A 16,155-nucleotide genomic window follows, 5' to 3' on the forward strand; every position below is an offset into this window, starting at 1 on the left:
CTATAATCTTTTGTATGAAAAGAATAATGAGATTCTGAAGAATTATGGCATGCCAAGCAAGTAGAACTGAAATGTCTTGATTAAAGACAGCTAACTTTCATTGAAGAAATAATTATTAAATATATATAACATGTTAGGTACTGAACTGAGTTCTAGGGATATTGTAGTGTGCAAATGAAACAAGACTTTTTTTTTTTTTGGTGTGGAGCTTAGACACTGATGAGAGATACAAAGAAATAAATGGGCAATTTGACCACTTCAGTAATAAAGGAAATACATGGTGCTTCCCATGTCTTATTACACAATTAGTGAAGGTGTAATAAACTAGCTAAATAGTAAGTTTCTCTATAATTAAATTTATTTTTTGGAAAATATGCATCAGTTTAGGAGAACAATGTAATGACAGCAGGTCTTCTCCTTTTCAATGGTGATATGGGTCATTTTATAGTAGTTAATTATTAGAAGAATGAATATATTTGAGTCCCATTAGATATCCTTATATAGGCCAGGCATTGTGCCTGGAGCTGTGGATGCCATCACGGATGAGATAGGCAGGTTCCTGTCTTCATGGAGCTGACAGCCTAGTTGGAAATAAGAAATCAGGAATCAATAATAAATGAAGAATGAATAATCAATAATCAATAAGAAATCAACATAAAGATAAGACTGTGGTAAGTTCTATGAAGGAAATAAGCAGATACATAAAGAAAAAAAAGTGAGGTGGTCTTTCAAGGGGTGACTGGAGGAGGAATCTCTGCAGAAGTAGCTTTTAAGCTAAGATCTGAAGGACAAGAAAGACCCAACTCTGCAGAGAGCCAAGGAAGAGCAACCCAGGCAGAGGGAACTAACAGCTTCCTAGTTAAAGGCTTATTTTCAAACTCCCCGGCCCATTCAATTAGAGGCTACGTTTACAAGGATGGGATGGCACTATTGAACTCCTCTCTGGGATGAATCACTCTAGAGATTGCTACCAGAGACCTTTTCCTCTTGCAATATTGGCTTTGAAATTTTTAAATATTATATAGTCCTAATTATCAAGTTTGTTTTTATAGCTAATAAATATCCACGAATAAAAGGCCGCAATTTCAACTCCACATTAGTGTTCTGCATTTTTTAAAAAGACTTTTTATATTTTTAGAGCAGTTTTAGGTTCACAGCAAAATTGAGAGGAAGGTACAGAGAGTTTTCATATCCCTGTCTCTACACAAGCACAGCATCCCTAACTATCAATAGCCCTTACCATAGAGGTACTTTCTTAAAATTGATTATGATATTAGCACATCATAATCACTCAAAGTTCACAGTTTAGGATTACTCTTGGAGCTGTACATTCTGTGGATCTGGACAAATGTATAATGACATATATCCACCATTATAGTATCATACAGAGTATGTTTACTGCCCTAAAATCCCACGTGGTTTGCCTATTCATTCCTCCTCCCTCCCACTCTGTACCCAACCCCTGGCATCCGCTGATTCACTTTATCCATAATTTTGCCTTTTTCAGAACATCACATACTTGGAATCACACAGTAGGCAGCCTTTTCAGATTGTCTTCTCTCACTTACTAACATGCATCTAAGCTTCCTCCATGTCTTTTGATGGCTCAATAGCTCATTTCTGTTTAGCACAGAAGAATATTCCATTGTCTGGATGTATCACAGTTTATTCATTTACTTACTGAAAGACATCTTGGTTGCTTTTAAGTTTTGGCAATTATGAGGAGCGGTTATAAATATACATATGCAGGTTTTCATGTGGATATGAGTTTTCAGCTACTTTGGGTAGATACCAGGGACCATTATTCCTGGATTGTATGTTAAGAGTTTTTTAGTTTGTCAAGAAAGTGCCATACTGTTCTCCAGAGTGGCTATGTACATGGAGACTAGTGAGAAATACAAAATCATAAATGAGCAATTTGACCACTTTAGTGTTAAGAAAAGTACAAGCTACTCCCCATATCATATTATTTAATTAGTGAGAGAGGAACAAGCTAACTAAAGGATTAAATTTTATATAATGAAATTTATTTTGTAGAAAATCTGCATTTTTCCTTCAGTGATGAATGAGTATTCCTATCTCTCCATGTCCTTACCAGCATTTGGTGTTGTCAGTACTCTGGATTTTGGTCCTTCTATGGGTGTATGGTGGTAGCTCAGTACTGTTTTAATTTGCATTTTCCTGATAACAAATGATATAGAGCATCATTTCATATGATTATTTGCCATCTCTATATCTTTTGAGTGAGTTGTCTGTTGAGGTATTTAGCCCGTTTTTAAAATTGGTGATATAGTTTGGATGTGTGCCCTTAACCACATCTTATACTTAATTATAATCCCCAATGTTGGAGGTGGGGCCTGCGATTGGACCACAGGGATGGATTTCTCATGAATGATGTAGTGCCTTCTCCTGGGTACTGTCTTCAGGATACTGAGTTCTCATGAGATCTGGTGGTTTAAAAATGTGTAGCATCTCCCTGCTTGCTCTCTTGCTCTTGCCATGTGATGGCCTGATACCCCCTGTCTTCTGCCATGATTACAAGTTTCCTGAGGTCTCCCAGAGGCTGAGCAGATGACGGCATCCTGCTTTCTGTACAGCCTGCAGAACTGTGAACCAATTAAATCTCTTTTCTTTATAAATTACTCACTCTTAGACATTTGTATAGCAATGAGAGAGAGAATGGCCAAATACAATTGGGTTGTTTGTTTTCTTATTGTTGAGTTTGAAGAGTTATCTGTGTACTTTGGATAACAGTCTTTTGTCAGATGGTGTCTTTTGCAAAGATTTTTCTCCCAGTTGTTGCTTGTTTTCTCATTCTCTTGACACTGTCTTTTGCAGAACAGAAGTTTTAAATTTGATGGGATCTATTATTTCTTTCATGGATTGTGCTTTGGTGTTCTTTCTAAAAGTCATCAGTATATCCAAGGTCATCTAAGTTTTATCTTATGTAACCTGGCAGGAATTATATAGTTTTTCATTTTGTATTTAAGTTTATAATTCATTTTGAATTACTTTTTGTGGAGGATGTAAGGTGAGTGTCTTGATTTATGTTTCTGCATGTAGATGTCAGGTTCTTCCAGAAACATTTGTTGAAAAGGCTATCTTTGCTCCATTGTATTCTTTGCTCCTTTGTCAAAGATCAGTTGACTATATAGTTAGACTATTTCTGATCTCTGTTCTATTTCATTGATCTATTTGTCTGTTCTTTGGTCAATACCATGCTGTCTTGATTACTGTAGTTTTATAGTAAGTCTTAAGGGAGTGTAAGTCTTCCAACTTTGTCCTTCTTTTTCAATATTATGTTGGCTATTCTGGGTTTTTTGCCTCTCCATATAAACTTTAGAATTAGTTTGTCAATATCGAAGAAATAACCTGTTGGGATTTTACTTGGTGTTTCACTGACATTGTGGATCAAGCTGGGAAGAAATGACACCTTGACAATAGTGAGTCTTCCTATTCATGAACATAAAATATCTTTCCATTTACTTAGCTCTTAAAATTTTTTTTCATCAGTTTTGCAGTTTTTCTTATATAGATCTTATGCATATTTTATTAGAGTTATACCTAAGTATTTTATTTTGGGGAGGTGCTAATGTAAATGGTATTAATGGTTGTTAATTTCAAATTCCACTTGTTCACTGCTGGTATATAAAAAAAGCAATTGACTTTTGTATATTAACCTGTATCCTGCAACATGCCTATAATTGCTTATTAGTTCCAGGAGCATTGTTTTTTGTTGATGTTTTTCTTTCCTAATCTTTACAGTTCCTTTTTTCTTCTCTTGTTTTATTGCAATAGCCAGGACTTCCAGAATGATGTTAAAAGGAGTGGTAATGGGCTGGGTGTGGTGGCTCATGCCTGTAATCTCAGCACTTTGGGAGGCCAGGGCTGGAGGATCACTCGAGCCCAGGAGTTTTAATACTCTTAGCTTGAACTTCACTTTAATGTACTTTGTAATTTTCATTCAGTTTTAGTTCCTTAATTCCGAATATAACATCTTCATTTGTTTTATGTTAGTTCTATAATATGAAAATCGAACTGTTGTATCATTATCATTATTTTCTTTCAATAACATTATCCATTTGTTAACATACAGGTTGCCTATATTGATGCCAGAGGTGAAGGGTATGGAATTTAACACAAATTAAAATGTATGTGAGAGACAGTGTGTGGAAAGGGGTACTAGAGAGTACAAATATTTAGTAGGTATAAATCTGTATTTTCTTTAGTGTCCATGGTTCTTTTTTTTTTTTATTTTAGAAACCAGAAAAAAGGATTTTCCCAATTATTAAAATGCTATTAATTTTCAACCCTTTGGCTGAGAAACCTGTTCATTCCCTTTCCTAAATTAAATGTTTCATGTCTTCATTAAAAAAAAGTAACAAAACAAAATAAGTATTTTATCTAGCATAAAGGAGATAAATAAATATTAATGAAATGTCTCCCATTTGATATGCAGAATTAAATAGATAAATTTAACAAGGAGCCTGGAATCTGTGATCATAAATGCCATTTAATCTTGAACTCTACTTTTATATACAGTTTTATTTCAAGAAGCAGGTTAGAAGTTATAAATACTGAGTGAGGAACATGTATTAAATGCCTTCTACATTTGTTTGTCCTTAGTTTTTAACTGATTAGTGTGACTATTCAGCCTTTTAGGATGATTTTACATTCTTTTCTAATGAGACTGAAATATTTGTCATGGATAAATATCATAAAATGGAGAGGATTTATGATAGTGTTGTGAAATACTCCTACTGCATTTTAGTTTTCAGGTTGATTGGGGTTTTTAAAGTAATTAAATTTCGGATCTTTCGAAATAGCTCCAAGATTTGGGGCAATTTTTAATGACTGTGGGGCATCAGCAATGGATAATACATTTCCCATCTGGTGCTCAGGGAATAGAGCTTACAGAACCCATGCTAATTTTGATAGTGGTTGCTCTGTTACTCAATTTCTTGCACACTACTTAAGAAGTATACCCCAAGGACTCATTCTAACTAAAATGTGAATGAAGCAGCTGCCCTGGGAGATTTTGAATCCAAACCATGTGTAGCCAAACACCTCATTCAGTTAAGTGAGACATCTGGTGTGTCAAAGTGTAACAAAGTTTCACATTGTGGAATTTTTATAATACAGTAACAAATGCATTGCTTTAGCTAATGAGAAACTGATTTAATACTCTTCACTGAATAGCACTGTATGTTGAATCCCAACTTGATAAACATGATCACGTTTAATATGTTGGTGTCTGGTAATTCTCAGGATTCTTTTTGAAGGTTAACAAAAGTACCATCTATCATATCCTTATGTTAGGAAGTAACATACTATTAAATGTCATTTTAGATGTTCCTCTTACATATCAAGCAGAAGGAAGTCGGCAAGCTCTGAAAGTTTACTTCTACATTGATAGTTATCATTTTGAACAACTTCCTGAACGGTTGAAAAATGGAGGAGGATTTAAAATTCATCCTGTTCTTTTTGCACAAGGTAAACTGTTTTTCTTTTCATGCCTGCTATACTTAAATTATTTTATCTTTATTAATGTTTTTTAAATGTGATTTTAACCATCAGGACTTTTAAATTAATTCAAAAATGTTCTTATAGTATTTAGCTAATATATTTGCTTCTGGGAATGTTTATTAAGGAAATAATCATGTGTGATTTAAATATTTATCACATACGGTTGCAACATTATTTATAATGGAGAAATAAGACATGAATGTAGTAAATAAAGATAAAAAATTGAGTTAAATAAACTGCTTCAGTAAGTTAAATTATAGTAAGGCTGTTACAGCTGTATGGTTAAAATATTTTGTGAGATAGAAAAAGTTTATATATGTATGCAAATTGTTAAACAGAATTTATTCTTTAGTCTCAATTATGTCATACATGTATGTATATATGTACATATATATATGTTAAAAGTTTTCAGTGTCATTTGGGTAGTTAAATTGATGCTTTTAAAATTCTTTATGTCAATTTTTCTTTTTGGTCAGGAAGTATATATTCCTTTGTAATTTTGTTTTTCCAAAGAGTGACTATTAACATCTGCAGTAGAATAAATTAAGATTAGCATGAATAAAAAAATTCTTGTAGTGAACTCTGTTTCTGAGGGAAGGTCTTGAATCTTTTTTATTTTGAGGTCATAAAAATGTTACCCAAAAAGATCAGAAATCTTGATTATTGTGGAGTGTCCTCTAGTCTATTATTTCTCTCCACATCCTAAAAATTGCGTGTTGAGGTCACAAGATTATGTCAGTTTCTTTGGATGATACCATAGGGAATTTAATTTTTTACTTCCTTTGAGTCTTCAAGAACTGCATTGGTTTTGCTGTAGAATTTTAATGCTCTAATGAAAAATGAGAAGAGTGGAGGAATAAAATCCATCTATCTATATAAGTAAAGAATGGACAGGCATATAAAATCTAAATTCACTACTGAATGAAAATTTTGCATTATACCATGATATCGTTCAGCTATGTCTCCAACCAAATCTCCTCTTGAATTCCCATGTGTTGTGGGAGGGACTTGGTGGGAGGTAATTGATTTGATTACCAGCATGGTGGGTCTTCCCTGTGCTGTTCTCATGATAGTGAATAAGTCTCACGAGATCTGATGGTTTTAAAAATAGAAGTTTCCCTGTACAAGCTCTCTTCTCTTGTCTGCCACCATGTGAGATGTGTCTTTCACCTTCCACCCTGATTGTGAGGTCTCCTGAGCCATGTGGAATTGTAAGTCCATTAGACCTCTTTCTTGTAAATTGCCCAGTCTTGGGTATGTGTTTATCAACAGCATGAAAACAGACTAATACATACCACATGCATATTATTTTAAAACCCTGAATTCGATTACTATAGTTTAAAAACAGTGACCACCTAAAACATACTTGGCAGGAATACATTTTGATAGATGAAAGTTGCAGTGAAGTGATGATGTTAGAAGTTATTAGAAGGTATTTTCATTTCTCTTTGGAGGACTGTGATTTATAGACAGGGTTAGTATAGGTAATCCAAGATTCTATCAAGGAAGAAAGAAAAAAAGAAACAATGGGCAAAAATGGACTTTGGAGAATAATTTAATCTAAAATATGTTGGGCCAGGTGTGGTGGCTCACACGTGTAATTGCAGTACTTTGGGAGGCTGAGGTAGACAGATCACCTGAGGTCAGGAGTTTGAGACCAGCCCAGGCAATATGGTGAAACCACATCTCTACTAAAAATACAAATATTAGCCAGGTATATTGGTGTGTACCTGAATTCCAGCTACTCGGGAGGCTGAGGCACAAGAATTGCTTGAACCTAGGAGACAGAGGTTGTGGTGAGCTGAGATAGTGCCACTGCACTCCAGCTTGGGCAACAGACTGAAACTCTGTCTCGAAATAAATAATAAATAAACAAATATAAATACCATTACAGGGCTAGATAGTTGAGAAGATAGGGACAGATGTTGGTCTAAAATGTTAATTTTACAGGGTTTAGCCAGGACTTAAATTGTTAAAGACCCTCCATTTCTTTTCCTTTATTTCTCTCTTCTTAAAAATGTTGTCTTTGAAATTATTACTGAGATGACAGATGACACTAAGTATCTTTTAAAAGCATTATTACATCTGTGACACATCAGCCATAAATAACTGAATAATCATATCCAACAGCACATATACACACAGGCAAATATTATTTTGCAAACAACCTCTATTTTACAACTTTGGCAAAGGCCAATTTAAAAATAATCCTTAAATATATATTATTTCAGTGAATATACTATAGCTTTTAAAATGTAATTTAAGGAAAAGCTATAGCAAACATTAGGTTTTGGTATGCTCATTGCATTAAAATACGAAAAAATATCTGAATAAGCAACAGAAGAAATACTGCTGCACTTGAGGTCAGAGATAGGTAAAGAAGATGGGAAACATTCTGTCCCATTAAAAATCTGTCAGTGATAAGGTTGTTTATTTAAAGGGGGTGCAGAAGTTCTTCTGCCTTTATAAAACTCCCATGAGGAATCATTAGCAACTTAGTATTCATCAGATTGAGAGAAGCACAGGAAATTCAGACCTAGTTTCAGCTGAGATTACCATCTGGTAATTGAAGGCAGTGGTAAATGGAAGAGATTCCAAATGGCATCTCTTCCTGGAATGAAAGTTTATTCAAAGTGTTTTACTTCTGTATATACATGACTCTTTGCTAGCAAATAAAAACATAGAAAAAATGGATGAATTTGAAAATTTCCTGGGAAATTTACTGAAGTCAAACCTCCTAAAGTTATCTGTGGGACCACATACTTAGAGTAGCACAGGAAGCAAATGTGTCACCCTTTTCTCATTTTCCTTGCCTCTATGGAACACTGGGGAAAGGAGGGCACAGTAGTTGATGGGACATCCTGCGGAGACGGGACCAGCTATTAGATCAGGAATATAAGGGTTAGAAGTGAGGAGGGTTGGAGGCCAATGTGTATTGCTGAAGTCCAGAACTGCAGGAGAACAGGAACCTAGGCAGACAAGAGTGATACAAATTTTCAAGGTAAGGAACACAGAAACAGCTGAACAGGAAAGTAAGCACAAAGCATAACCAACCAAAATGCTAGAATGTGCCAATCACACTAAAGCAATCTTCTGGCTGGTATTCCTAAGTGCTTCCTATAGGACACGGCAAGCTGTTGGGATCCCTCAGCCCTTGGTGAGATAAAGCAAACAGCTATAAGTTGGCAGAAAATGAGAGTAGAAAGAGGATAAATATTCAGGGTCACTTCTCTACCCACTCCCCACTGACTACTTTTCCTGTCTCTGTCAGTGGTTCTCAGTACTTGGCTGCACATTAACCATCTTAGAAAGGTTTTAGGAAATACCCAGGCTCTGCCCCATGCCAAATCAATTGAGGCAGAATCTCTGGAAAGTGGAGCCCAAATACCAGGATATTTTAGAAACTTTCCAGGTGATTCTGGAGTCCACCAAAAATGAGAAACCACCCTAGGTCTGTGCGGATTATGAAACACTATGCAATTATCCAGCTAATCTTTATTTAATTAGACTAATTGATCTTACATATGTTCAGCATGTCTAGATTCTGAGGAGCTGAAGCAAGGGGGTCAGGAACAATGTAAAATGTTTCTACCTTGTTAGGTTATTAGGATGCAGGCTGTCCTTTGAAGGAGGTGTGATTCTGGTGGGATAGTTTTCTCCAGCAAAGACTGGAGAGTGAACAGCTGAGAGCTGTCTTCTGCAGCAATCACAGCAGCTGGGCAATGAACCCAATGTTTCTGAGAGAGGATCCAAGCCACTGGCTCTTTGAGCATCCTGTGTAGTCTATGCTTTGCACCTGCCAGACCCATGTCTTTGTGTAAGGACTGGGAGAGATTTTTCCAGGACTTCCCTGAGCCTCCTTTCTGGGGCAAGGGGATAATTTAGGAGAGAAAAATTAAAAGGATTAGCTTTAGCCCATGCAGCCCCAGTTTGTCTTATGGCTGCCACAGATTCTCATTTTTTCCTCTTCTGCTATCCATTGTAGGTTAGCCCCACCCTCTGTCTGAACCTCTGCTGTTTTTTGTTGCTAATCTGTGGCATGACCAAGACCTTCATTCCTAAGGAGCTTGATCCCCTGATTACTTTACGCTTCTTAGACCAGGATTGCTGCAGTTGTCCGTTTACCATCAACTTTGTGCAAGGAAGTACTAAGAGGGACGCCAGCAGATACCGGGGTGCTAAACATATTCCTTCTGCCTCCCATTCTGTAACAGTCACCTTACCTCCTTCTTATGATTAGGGTGGAGCAGTGTTGCTGAGGCGGCGATTGCTTTTCTTGGCTGCAGGTGCCTTGGAAACCCACAGACCCAGTGTTTCAGGGAATGGAAGTTCGCATTCCCCAAGGGAGTCACTGGAACTGAAGCATTTGCTTCCCAGGGCTGCCCTAGCAAGTTACCACAAGCTGGGTGGCTTAAAACAACAGAAATATATTCTGCCACAGTTCTGAAGGTCAGAAGTTGGAAATCAAGATGTTGTCAGGCCATGCTTCCCCCTTCCTCTTTGGGCCTTTGGTGTCTGCCAGCAGTCCTTGGCATTCCTTGGTTTGTGGCAGCGTAACTACAATCTTGGCCCCTATTTTCACATAGTCTTCTTCCCTCTGTGTGTCTGTCCTGTGTTTCTAACTCCAAATTGCCCTCTTCTTATAGGGGTGCCAATCATTGGATTTGGGCCTATCATAATTCTGTAGGACCTCATTTTAATTTGGTTCATCTGTAAAAACCCTATTTCAAAATTAGGTCAAGGCTGAATATGATGGCTCACACCTGTAATCCCAGCAATTTGTGAGGCCAAGATGGAAGGATCACTTGAGCCCAGAAACTTGAGGCCAGCCTGGGCAACAGAGTGAGACCTCACCTCTTTAAAAATAAAATAAAATAAAATAAAACAGTTGGTCCTGGTGGCACACGCCTGTAGTCCTAACTATTTGGGAGACTGAGGTGGAAGGATCACTTGGGTCTAAGAGGCCGAGACTGTAGTGAGTTATGATAGCACTACTGCACACCAACCCAGGCAGCAGAATGGGACCCTATCTCAAAGAAACAAAACAAAGCATAAGGTCAAGTGTGCAGGCCCCAAGGCTAGAACTTTGTCATATCTTTTTGTGGGCACATACCACCCTCAACAGATGTTAAGCACGGTCATTTCTGCTTTCATCCTTGGATCCTTCACCCGTGTATTCTACCTCTCAGGAATGTGGCATCGTGTACAGGTCTTTGATTTTTAAGTACATAGTGTCCTGAAGTATATATAACATTCCTTCCTTGTAAAGTGTTGTTAAATACCTATTCCCTGGGTCTCCTGATAGTAGTTTGTCTTCAACCAAACAGGATATGTGATGCTTTTTTTTTCTCTGCCAGCACGCTCTTGGGTATTCTCATTTTTTTTTCCTCCTAGGAAAAAAGAAAAGCTACTACCCAAACCAACTACCCCTAAGCCTTACCTCTTTACAAGGTATCTTTCTTTGCTCAGAGGACAATAAAAATCACATAGAAACTTGAGTCCTTTCTCTTTTAAACAAAGGGGAACATTTTGTTGCAAACATTGGTCATTTTCTAAGTGCCCTTTATTCAATTAATTTTTTCCTTCAAAACTCTTCTTAAGGCTCTTTAAAAGATAAATCATTTAGCTTTTCATTTGGGTTTTACACAGTATTTACAATTGAAACAATATAACTTTTTTACAAAAGAAGAAATAGTTTCCAGGATGGAGATTTCCATAATGTTAGGAGACTGTATGAAGGTGTAAACCCACCACTCTTTAGACAGCACAGTTCCAATCAGCCTAGTTGTGTTAACTCCTATTGGAGGAGGATGGGAGGTTTCATGATGACTCAATGGCCAATTAAATGCTTTCGAATTCATGGATTATTGCAAGGCTTTCACGCACCAACAGTCATACAAACATATTCAATGCACACAGGCAGAAATAAAAGAGGAGAAACAAACCATGGTGAGTAGCTCAGGAGACCCGCAGGCTGACTGAGGCACTAGGAAGGCTTGAATTTCCCTGGAAACATGGATCAGCAAGGGGATGGAGGTCCCTGCTATTCTCCTGGCAGAGCTTCTAGCAGCCACTGCCAATGGCGAGGAGGCCTCCGAGTTCTCCTGGCAAAGCCTCTGCAGGCATCTCAACCATGGCCAGTTTTTTGCTGATTTTATGGCCCTCCACAGGAGTGTGTCCATGGTCATTATCTCAGCTGCCTTTTGGCTTCACTTTCCTATGGGGTCTCTGAGGTGTCAGGCCACAGCAGGTGTTGTCTTATCACCTCAGTCCACCATATATCTGCTTATGACTTTGAAGAGTCAGCAGTTTCACTGTGGGCTGAGTGGCTTGTCATACATGACTCCATTTTGAGACATTTAGAATCACAAAACATTATTATATATCACATGGACATTCTCACATATTTTTCCTAATGGGATTAACAAATCTTGCTTCTCTCCCAATAACTGGGACAAATTCTGAGGAGTTCTGACTCATGGTGACCAGTTTTGGATAATTCTAGCAGTACATGTGCTGTGTCTTATTTAACCAAAAAAGTCTGCTATCAAAAGAAAGTGTTAGCTTACTGACACTGTTCTTAAAATTATTCTTCAGAGACCCTATGTTTTTCCCAGTTAATCTCTTTCTTGAAAAAGGCTCAAAAGGTATTTTGAGTAAGTGGAAATGTAGCTTGCTTCAGTCTAAGAATAATCTCTAAGTTTCTCTAACATGCATTAGGTTTTCCTTTTCTGCTGACTACCTAAATTTAATAGAATGTTTTTCTTCCTCTACTTCAAAAGTAATGGAAAGTAAATAAACTAAATATTCAACCAAATATGTCAATACTGCTTTTGAGAAGTATATTATTTTATGGAGGAGAACTAAGGAAACTAGACAAGGAAATGCTAAATTTAACAGGTTTGAAATTAACACTTTATTTAATTTGGTAGAATGTTCCGGGTTTTTTTTTTCCCCATTTATTTATTTTATTGCATTTTAGGTTTTGGGGTACATGTGAAGAACATGCAAAATTGTTGCATAGATACACTCGTGGCAGTGTGATTTGCTGCCTTCCTCCCCATCACCTACATCTGGCATTTCTCCCCTTGCTATCACTCCCCAGCTCCCCACCCCCCACTGTCCCTCCCTTATTTCCCCCCAACTGACCCCAGTGTGTAGTGCTCTCTTCCCCGTGTCCATGTGTTCTCATTGTTCAACACCCGCCTATGAGTGAGAACATGCGGTGTTTGATCTTCTGCTCTTCTGTCAGTTTGCTGAGAATGATGGTTTCCAGGTTCATCCATGTCCCTACAAAGGACCCAAACTCATCGTTTTTGATGGCTGCATCATATTCCATGGTGTAAATGTGCCACATTTTCCCTATCCAGTCTATCGTTGATGGGCATTTGGGTTGGTTCCAGGTCTTTGCTCTTGTAAACAGTGCTACAATGAACATTTGGGTGCACGTGTCCTTATAGTAGAATGATTTGTAATCCTTTGGATATATACCCAGTAATGGGATTGCTGGGTCAAATGGTATTTCTATTTCTAGGTCCTTGAGGAATCGCCACACTGTCTTCCACAATGGTTGAACTAATTTACACTCCCACCAACAGTGTAAAAGTGTTCCTATTTCTCCACATCCTCTCCAGCATCTGTTGTCTCCAGATTTTTTGATGATCGCCATTCTAACTGGCGTGAGATGGTATCTCAATGTAGTTTTGATTTGCGTTTCTCTGATGACCAGTGATGATGAGCATTTTTTCATATGTTTGTTGGCCTCATGTATGTCTTCTTTTGTAAAGTGTCTGTTCATATCCTTTGCCCACTTTTGAATGGGCTTGTTAGTTTTTTTCTTGTAAATCTGTTTTAGTTCTTTGTAGATTCTGGGTATCAGCCCTTTGTCAGATGGGTAAACTGCAAAAATTTTTTCCCATTCTGTTGGTTGCCGATTCACTCTAATGACTGTTTCTTTTGCTGTGCAGAAGCTGTGGAGTTTGATTAGGTCCCATTTGTCTATTTTGGCTTTTGTTGTCAATGCTTTTGGTGTTTTGGTCATGAAGTCCTTGCCTACACCTATGTCCTGAATGGTTTTGCCTAGATTTTCTTCTAGGGTTTTTATGGTGTTAGGTCTTATGTTTAAGTCTTTAATCCATCTGGAGTTAATTTTAGTGTAAGGTGTCAGGAAGGGGTCCAGTTTCTGCTTTCTGCACGTGGCTAGCCAGCTTTCCCAACACCATTTATTGAACAGGGAATCCTTTCCCCATTGCTTGTTTTTGTCTGGTTTGTCAAAGATCAGATGGTTGTAGATATGTTGTGTTGCCTCCGAGACCTCTGTTCTGTTCCATTGGTCTATATCTCTGTTTTAGTACCAGTACCATGCTGTTTTGATTACTGTAGCCTTGTAGTATAGTTTGAAGTCTGGTAGTGTGATGCCTCCCGCTTTGTTCTTTTTGCTTAGAATTGACTTGGCTATGCGGGCTCTCTTTTGGTTCCATATGAAGTTTAAGGTGGTTTTTTGCCAGTTCTGTGAAGAAGGTCATTGGTAGCTTGATGAGGATAGCGTTGAATCTGTAAATTACTTTGGGCAATATGGCCATTTTCATGATATTGATTCTTCCTAACCATGAACATGGAATGTTTCTCCATCTATTTGTGTCCTCTCTTATTTCATTGAGCAGTGGCTTGTAGTTCTCCTTGAAGAGGTGCTTTACGTTCTTTGTTAGTTGTATTCCTAGGTATTTTATTCTCTTTGTGGCAATTGTGAACAGAAGTTTGTTCTTGATTTGGCTCTGTTTAAGTCTGTTATTGGTGTAAAGGAATGCATGTGATTTTTGCACATTGATTTTGTATCCTGAGACTTTGCTGAACTTGCTTATCAGTTTCTGGAGATTTTGGGCTGAGACGATGGGGTCTTCTAGATATACAATCATGTTGTCTGCAAATAGAGACAATTTGACTTCCTCCTTTCCTATTTGAATGCCCTTTATTTCTTTTTCTTGCCTGATTGCTCTGGCTAGAACTTCTAATACTATATTGAATAGCAGTGGTGAGAGAGGGCATCCTTTTTGGGTGCCACATTTCAAGGGGAATGCTTCCAGTTTTTGCCCATTCAGCATGATATTGGCTGTTGGTTTGTCATAAATAGCTTTTATTATTTTGAGATATGTTCCATCAATACCTAGCTTATTGAGGGTTTTTAGCATAAAGGGCTGTTGAATTTTGTCAAAGGCCTTCTCTGCATCAATTGAGATAATCATGTGGTTTTTGTCTTTGGTTCTGTTTATGTGGTGAATTACGTTTATAGACTTGTATATGTTGAACCAGCCTTGCATCCCTGGATGAAGCCTACTTGATCATGGTGGATAAGCTTTTTGATGTGCTGTTGCAATCGGCTTGTCAGTATTTTATTGAAGATTTTTGCATCTGTGTTCATCATGGATATTGGTCTGAAGTTTTCTTTTCTTGTTGAGTCTCTGCCGGGTTTTGGAATCAGGATGATGTTGGTCTCATAAAATGATTTGGGAAGAATTCCCTCCTTCTGTATTGTTTGGAATAGCTTCAGAAGGAATGGTACCAGCTCCTCTTTGTATGTCTGGTAGAATTCGGCTGTGAACCCGCCTGGACCTGGGCTTTTTTTGGGTGGTAAGCTCTTAATGGCTGCCTCAGCTTCAGACCTTGTTATGGGTCTGTTCAGGGTTTCGGCTTCTTCCTGGTTTAGGCTTGGCAGGAGGCAAGTGTCCAGGAATTTATCCATTTCTTCCAGGTTTATTAGTTTGTGTGCGTAGAGTTGTTTGTAATAATCTCTGATGATGGTTTGAATTTCTGTGGAATCTGTGGTGATATCCCCTTTATCATTTTTTATTGCATCAATTTGGTTATTCTCTCTTTTCTTTTTTATTAATCTGGCTAGTGGTCTGTCTATTTTGTTGATCTTTTCAAAAAACCAGCTCCTGGATTTATTGATTTTTTGAAGGGTTTTTTGTGTCTCTATCTCCTTCAGTTCTGCTCTGATCTTAGCTATTTCTTGTCTTCTGCTAGACTTTGATCTTTTTTGATCTTGCTCCTCTAGCTCTTTCAGTTTTGACAGTAGGGTGTCAATTTTTGATCTCTCCTTGCTTCTCATGTGGGCACTTATTGCTATATATTTTCCTCTAGAGATGGCTTTAAATGTGTCCCAGAGATTCTGGTATGTCGTGTGTTCATTCTCATTGGTTTCAAAGAACATCTTTATTTCTGTCTTCATTTCATTGTTTATCCAGTCAACATTCAAGAGCAAGTTGTTCAGTTTCCATGAAGCTGTGCGGTTCTGGGTTAGTTTTTGAATTCTAACTTGATTGCACTGGGGTCTGAGAGACTGTTTGTTACGATTTCCCTTCCTTTGCATTTGCTGAGGAGTGATTTACTCTCAATTATGTGGTCAATTTTAGAGTAGGTGTGATGTGGTGCTGAGACGAATGTATATTCTGTGGATTTGGGGTGGAGAGTTCTGTAAATGTCTATTAGGTTTGCTTGGTCCAGGTCTGAGTTCAAGTCCTGGATATTCTTGTTAATTTTCTGTCTGGTTGATCTGTCTAATATTGACAATGGGGTGTTAAAGTCTCCCACTATTATTGTGTGGGAGTCTAAGTCTCTTTGTAAGTCATT

The 16,155-nt window shown here is 37.7% G+C and overlaps 1 protein-coding gene across 1 annotated transcript in view; it reads left to right on the plus strand.

Annotated features, from left to right (window-relative positions):
• Positions 1-16,155, plus strand: part of PREX2 (phosphatidylinositol-3,4,5-trisphosphate dependent Rac exchange factor 2) — a 286,647-nt gene that overhangs the window by 189,913 nt on the left and 80,579 nt on the right. The window contains exon 34 of the mRNA XM_032296288.1: positions 5,350-5,493. Within this exon, the coding sequence (XP_032152179.1) occupies positions 5,350-5,493 (144 nt within the window). The remainder of the gene's footprint in view (positions 1-5,349; positions 5,494-16,155) is intronic.

The sequence above is a fragment of the Sapajus apella genome, unplaced genomic scaffold, assembly GCF_009761245.1.
Source record: "Sapajus apella isolate SASKATOON/1434 unplaced genomic scaffold, GSC_monkey_1.0 scaffold35, whole genome shotgun sequence".
Taxonomy (NCBI): Eukaryota; Metazoa; Chordata; class Mammalia; order Primates; family Cebidae; genus Sapajus; species Sapajus apella.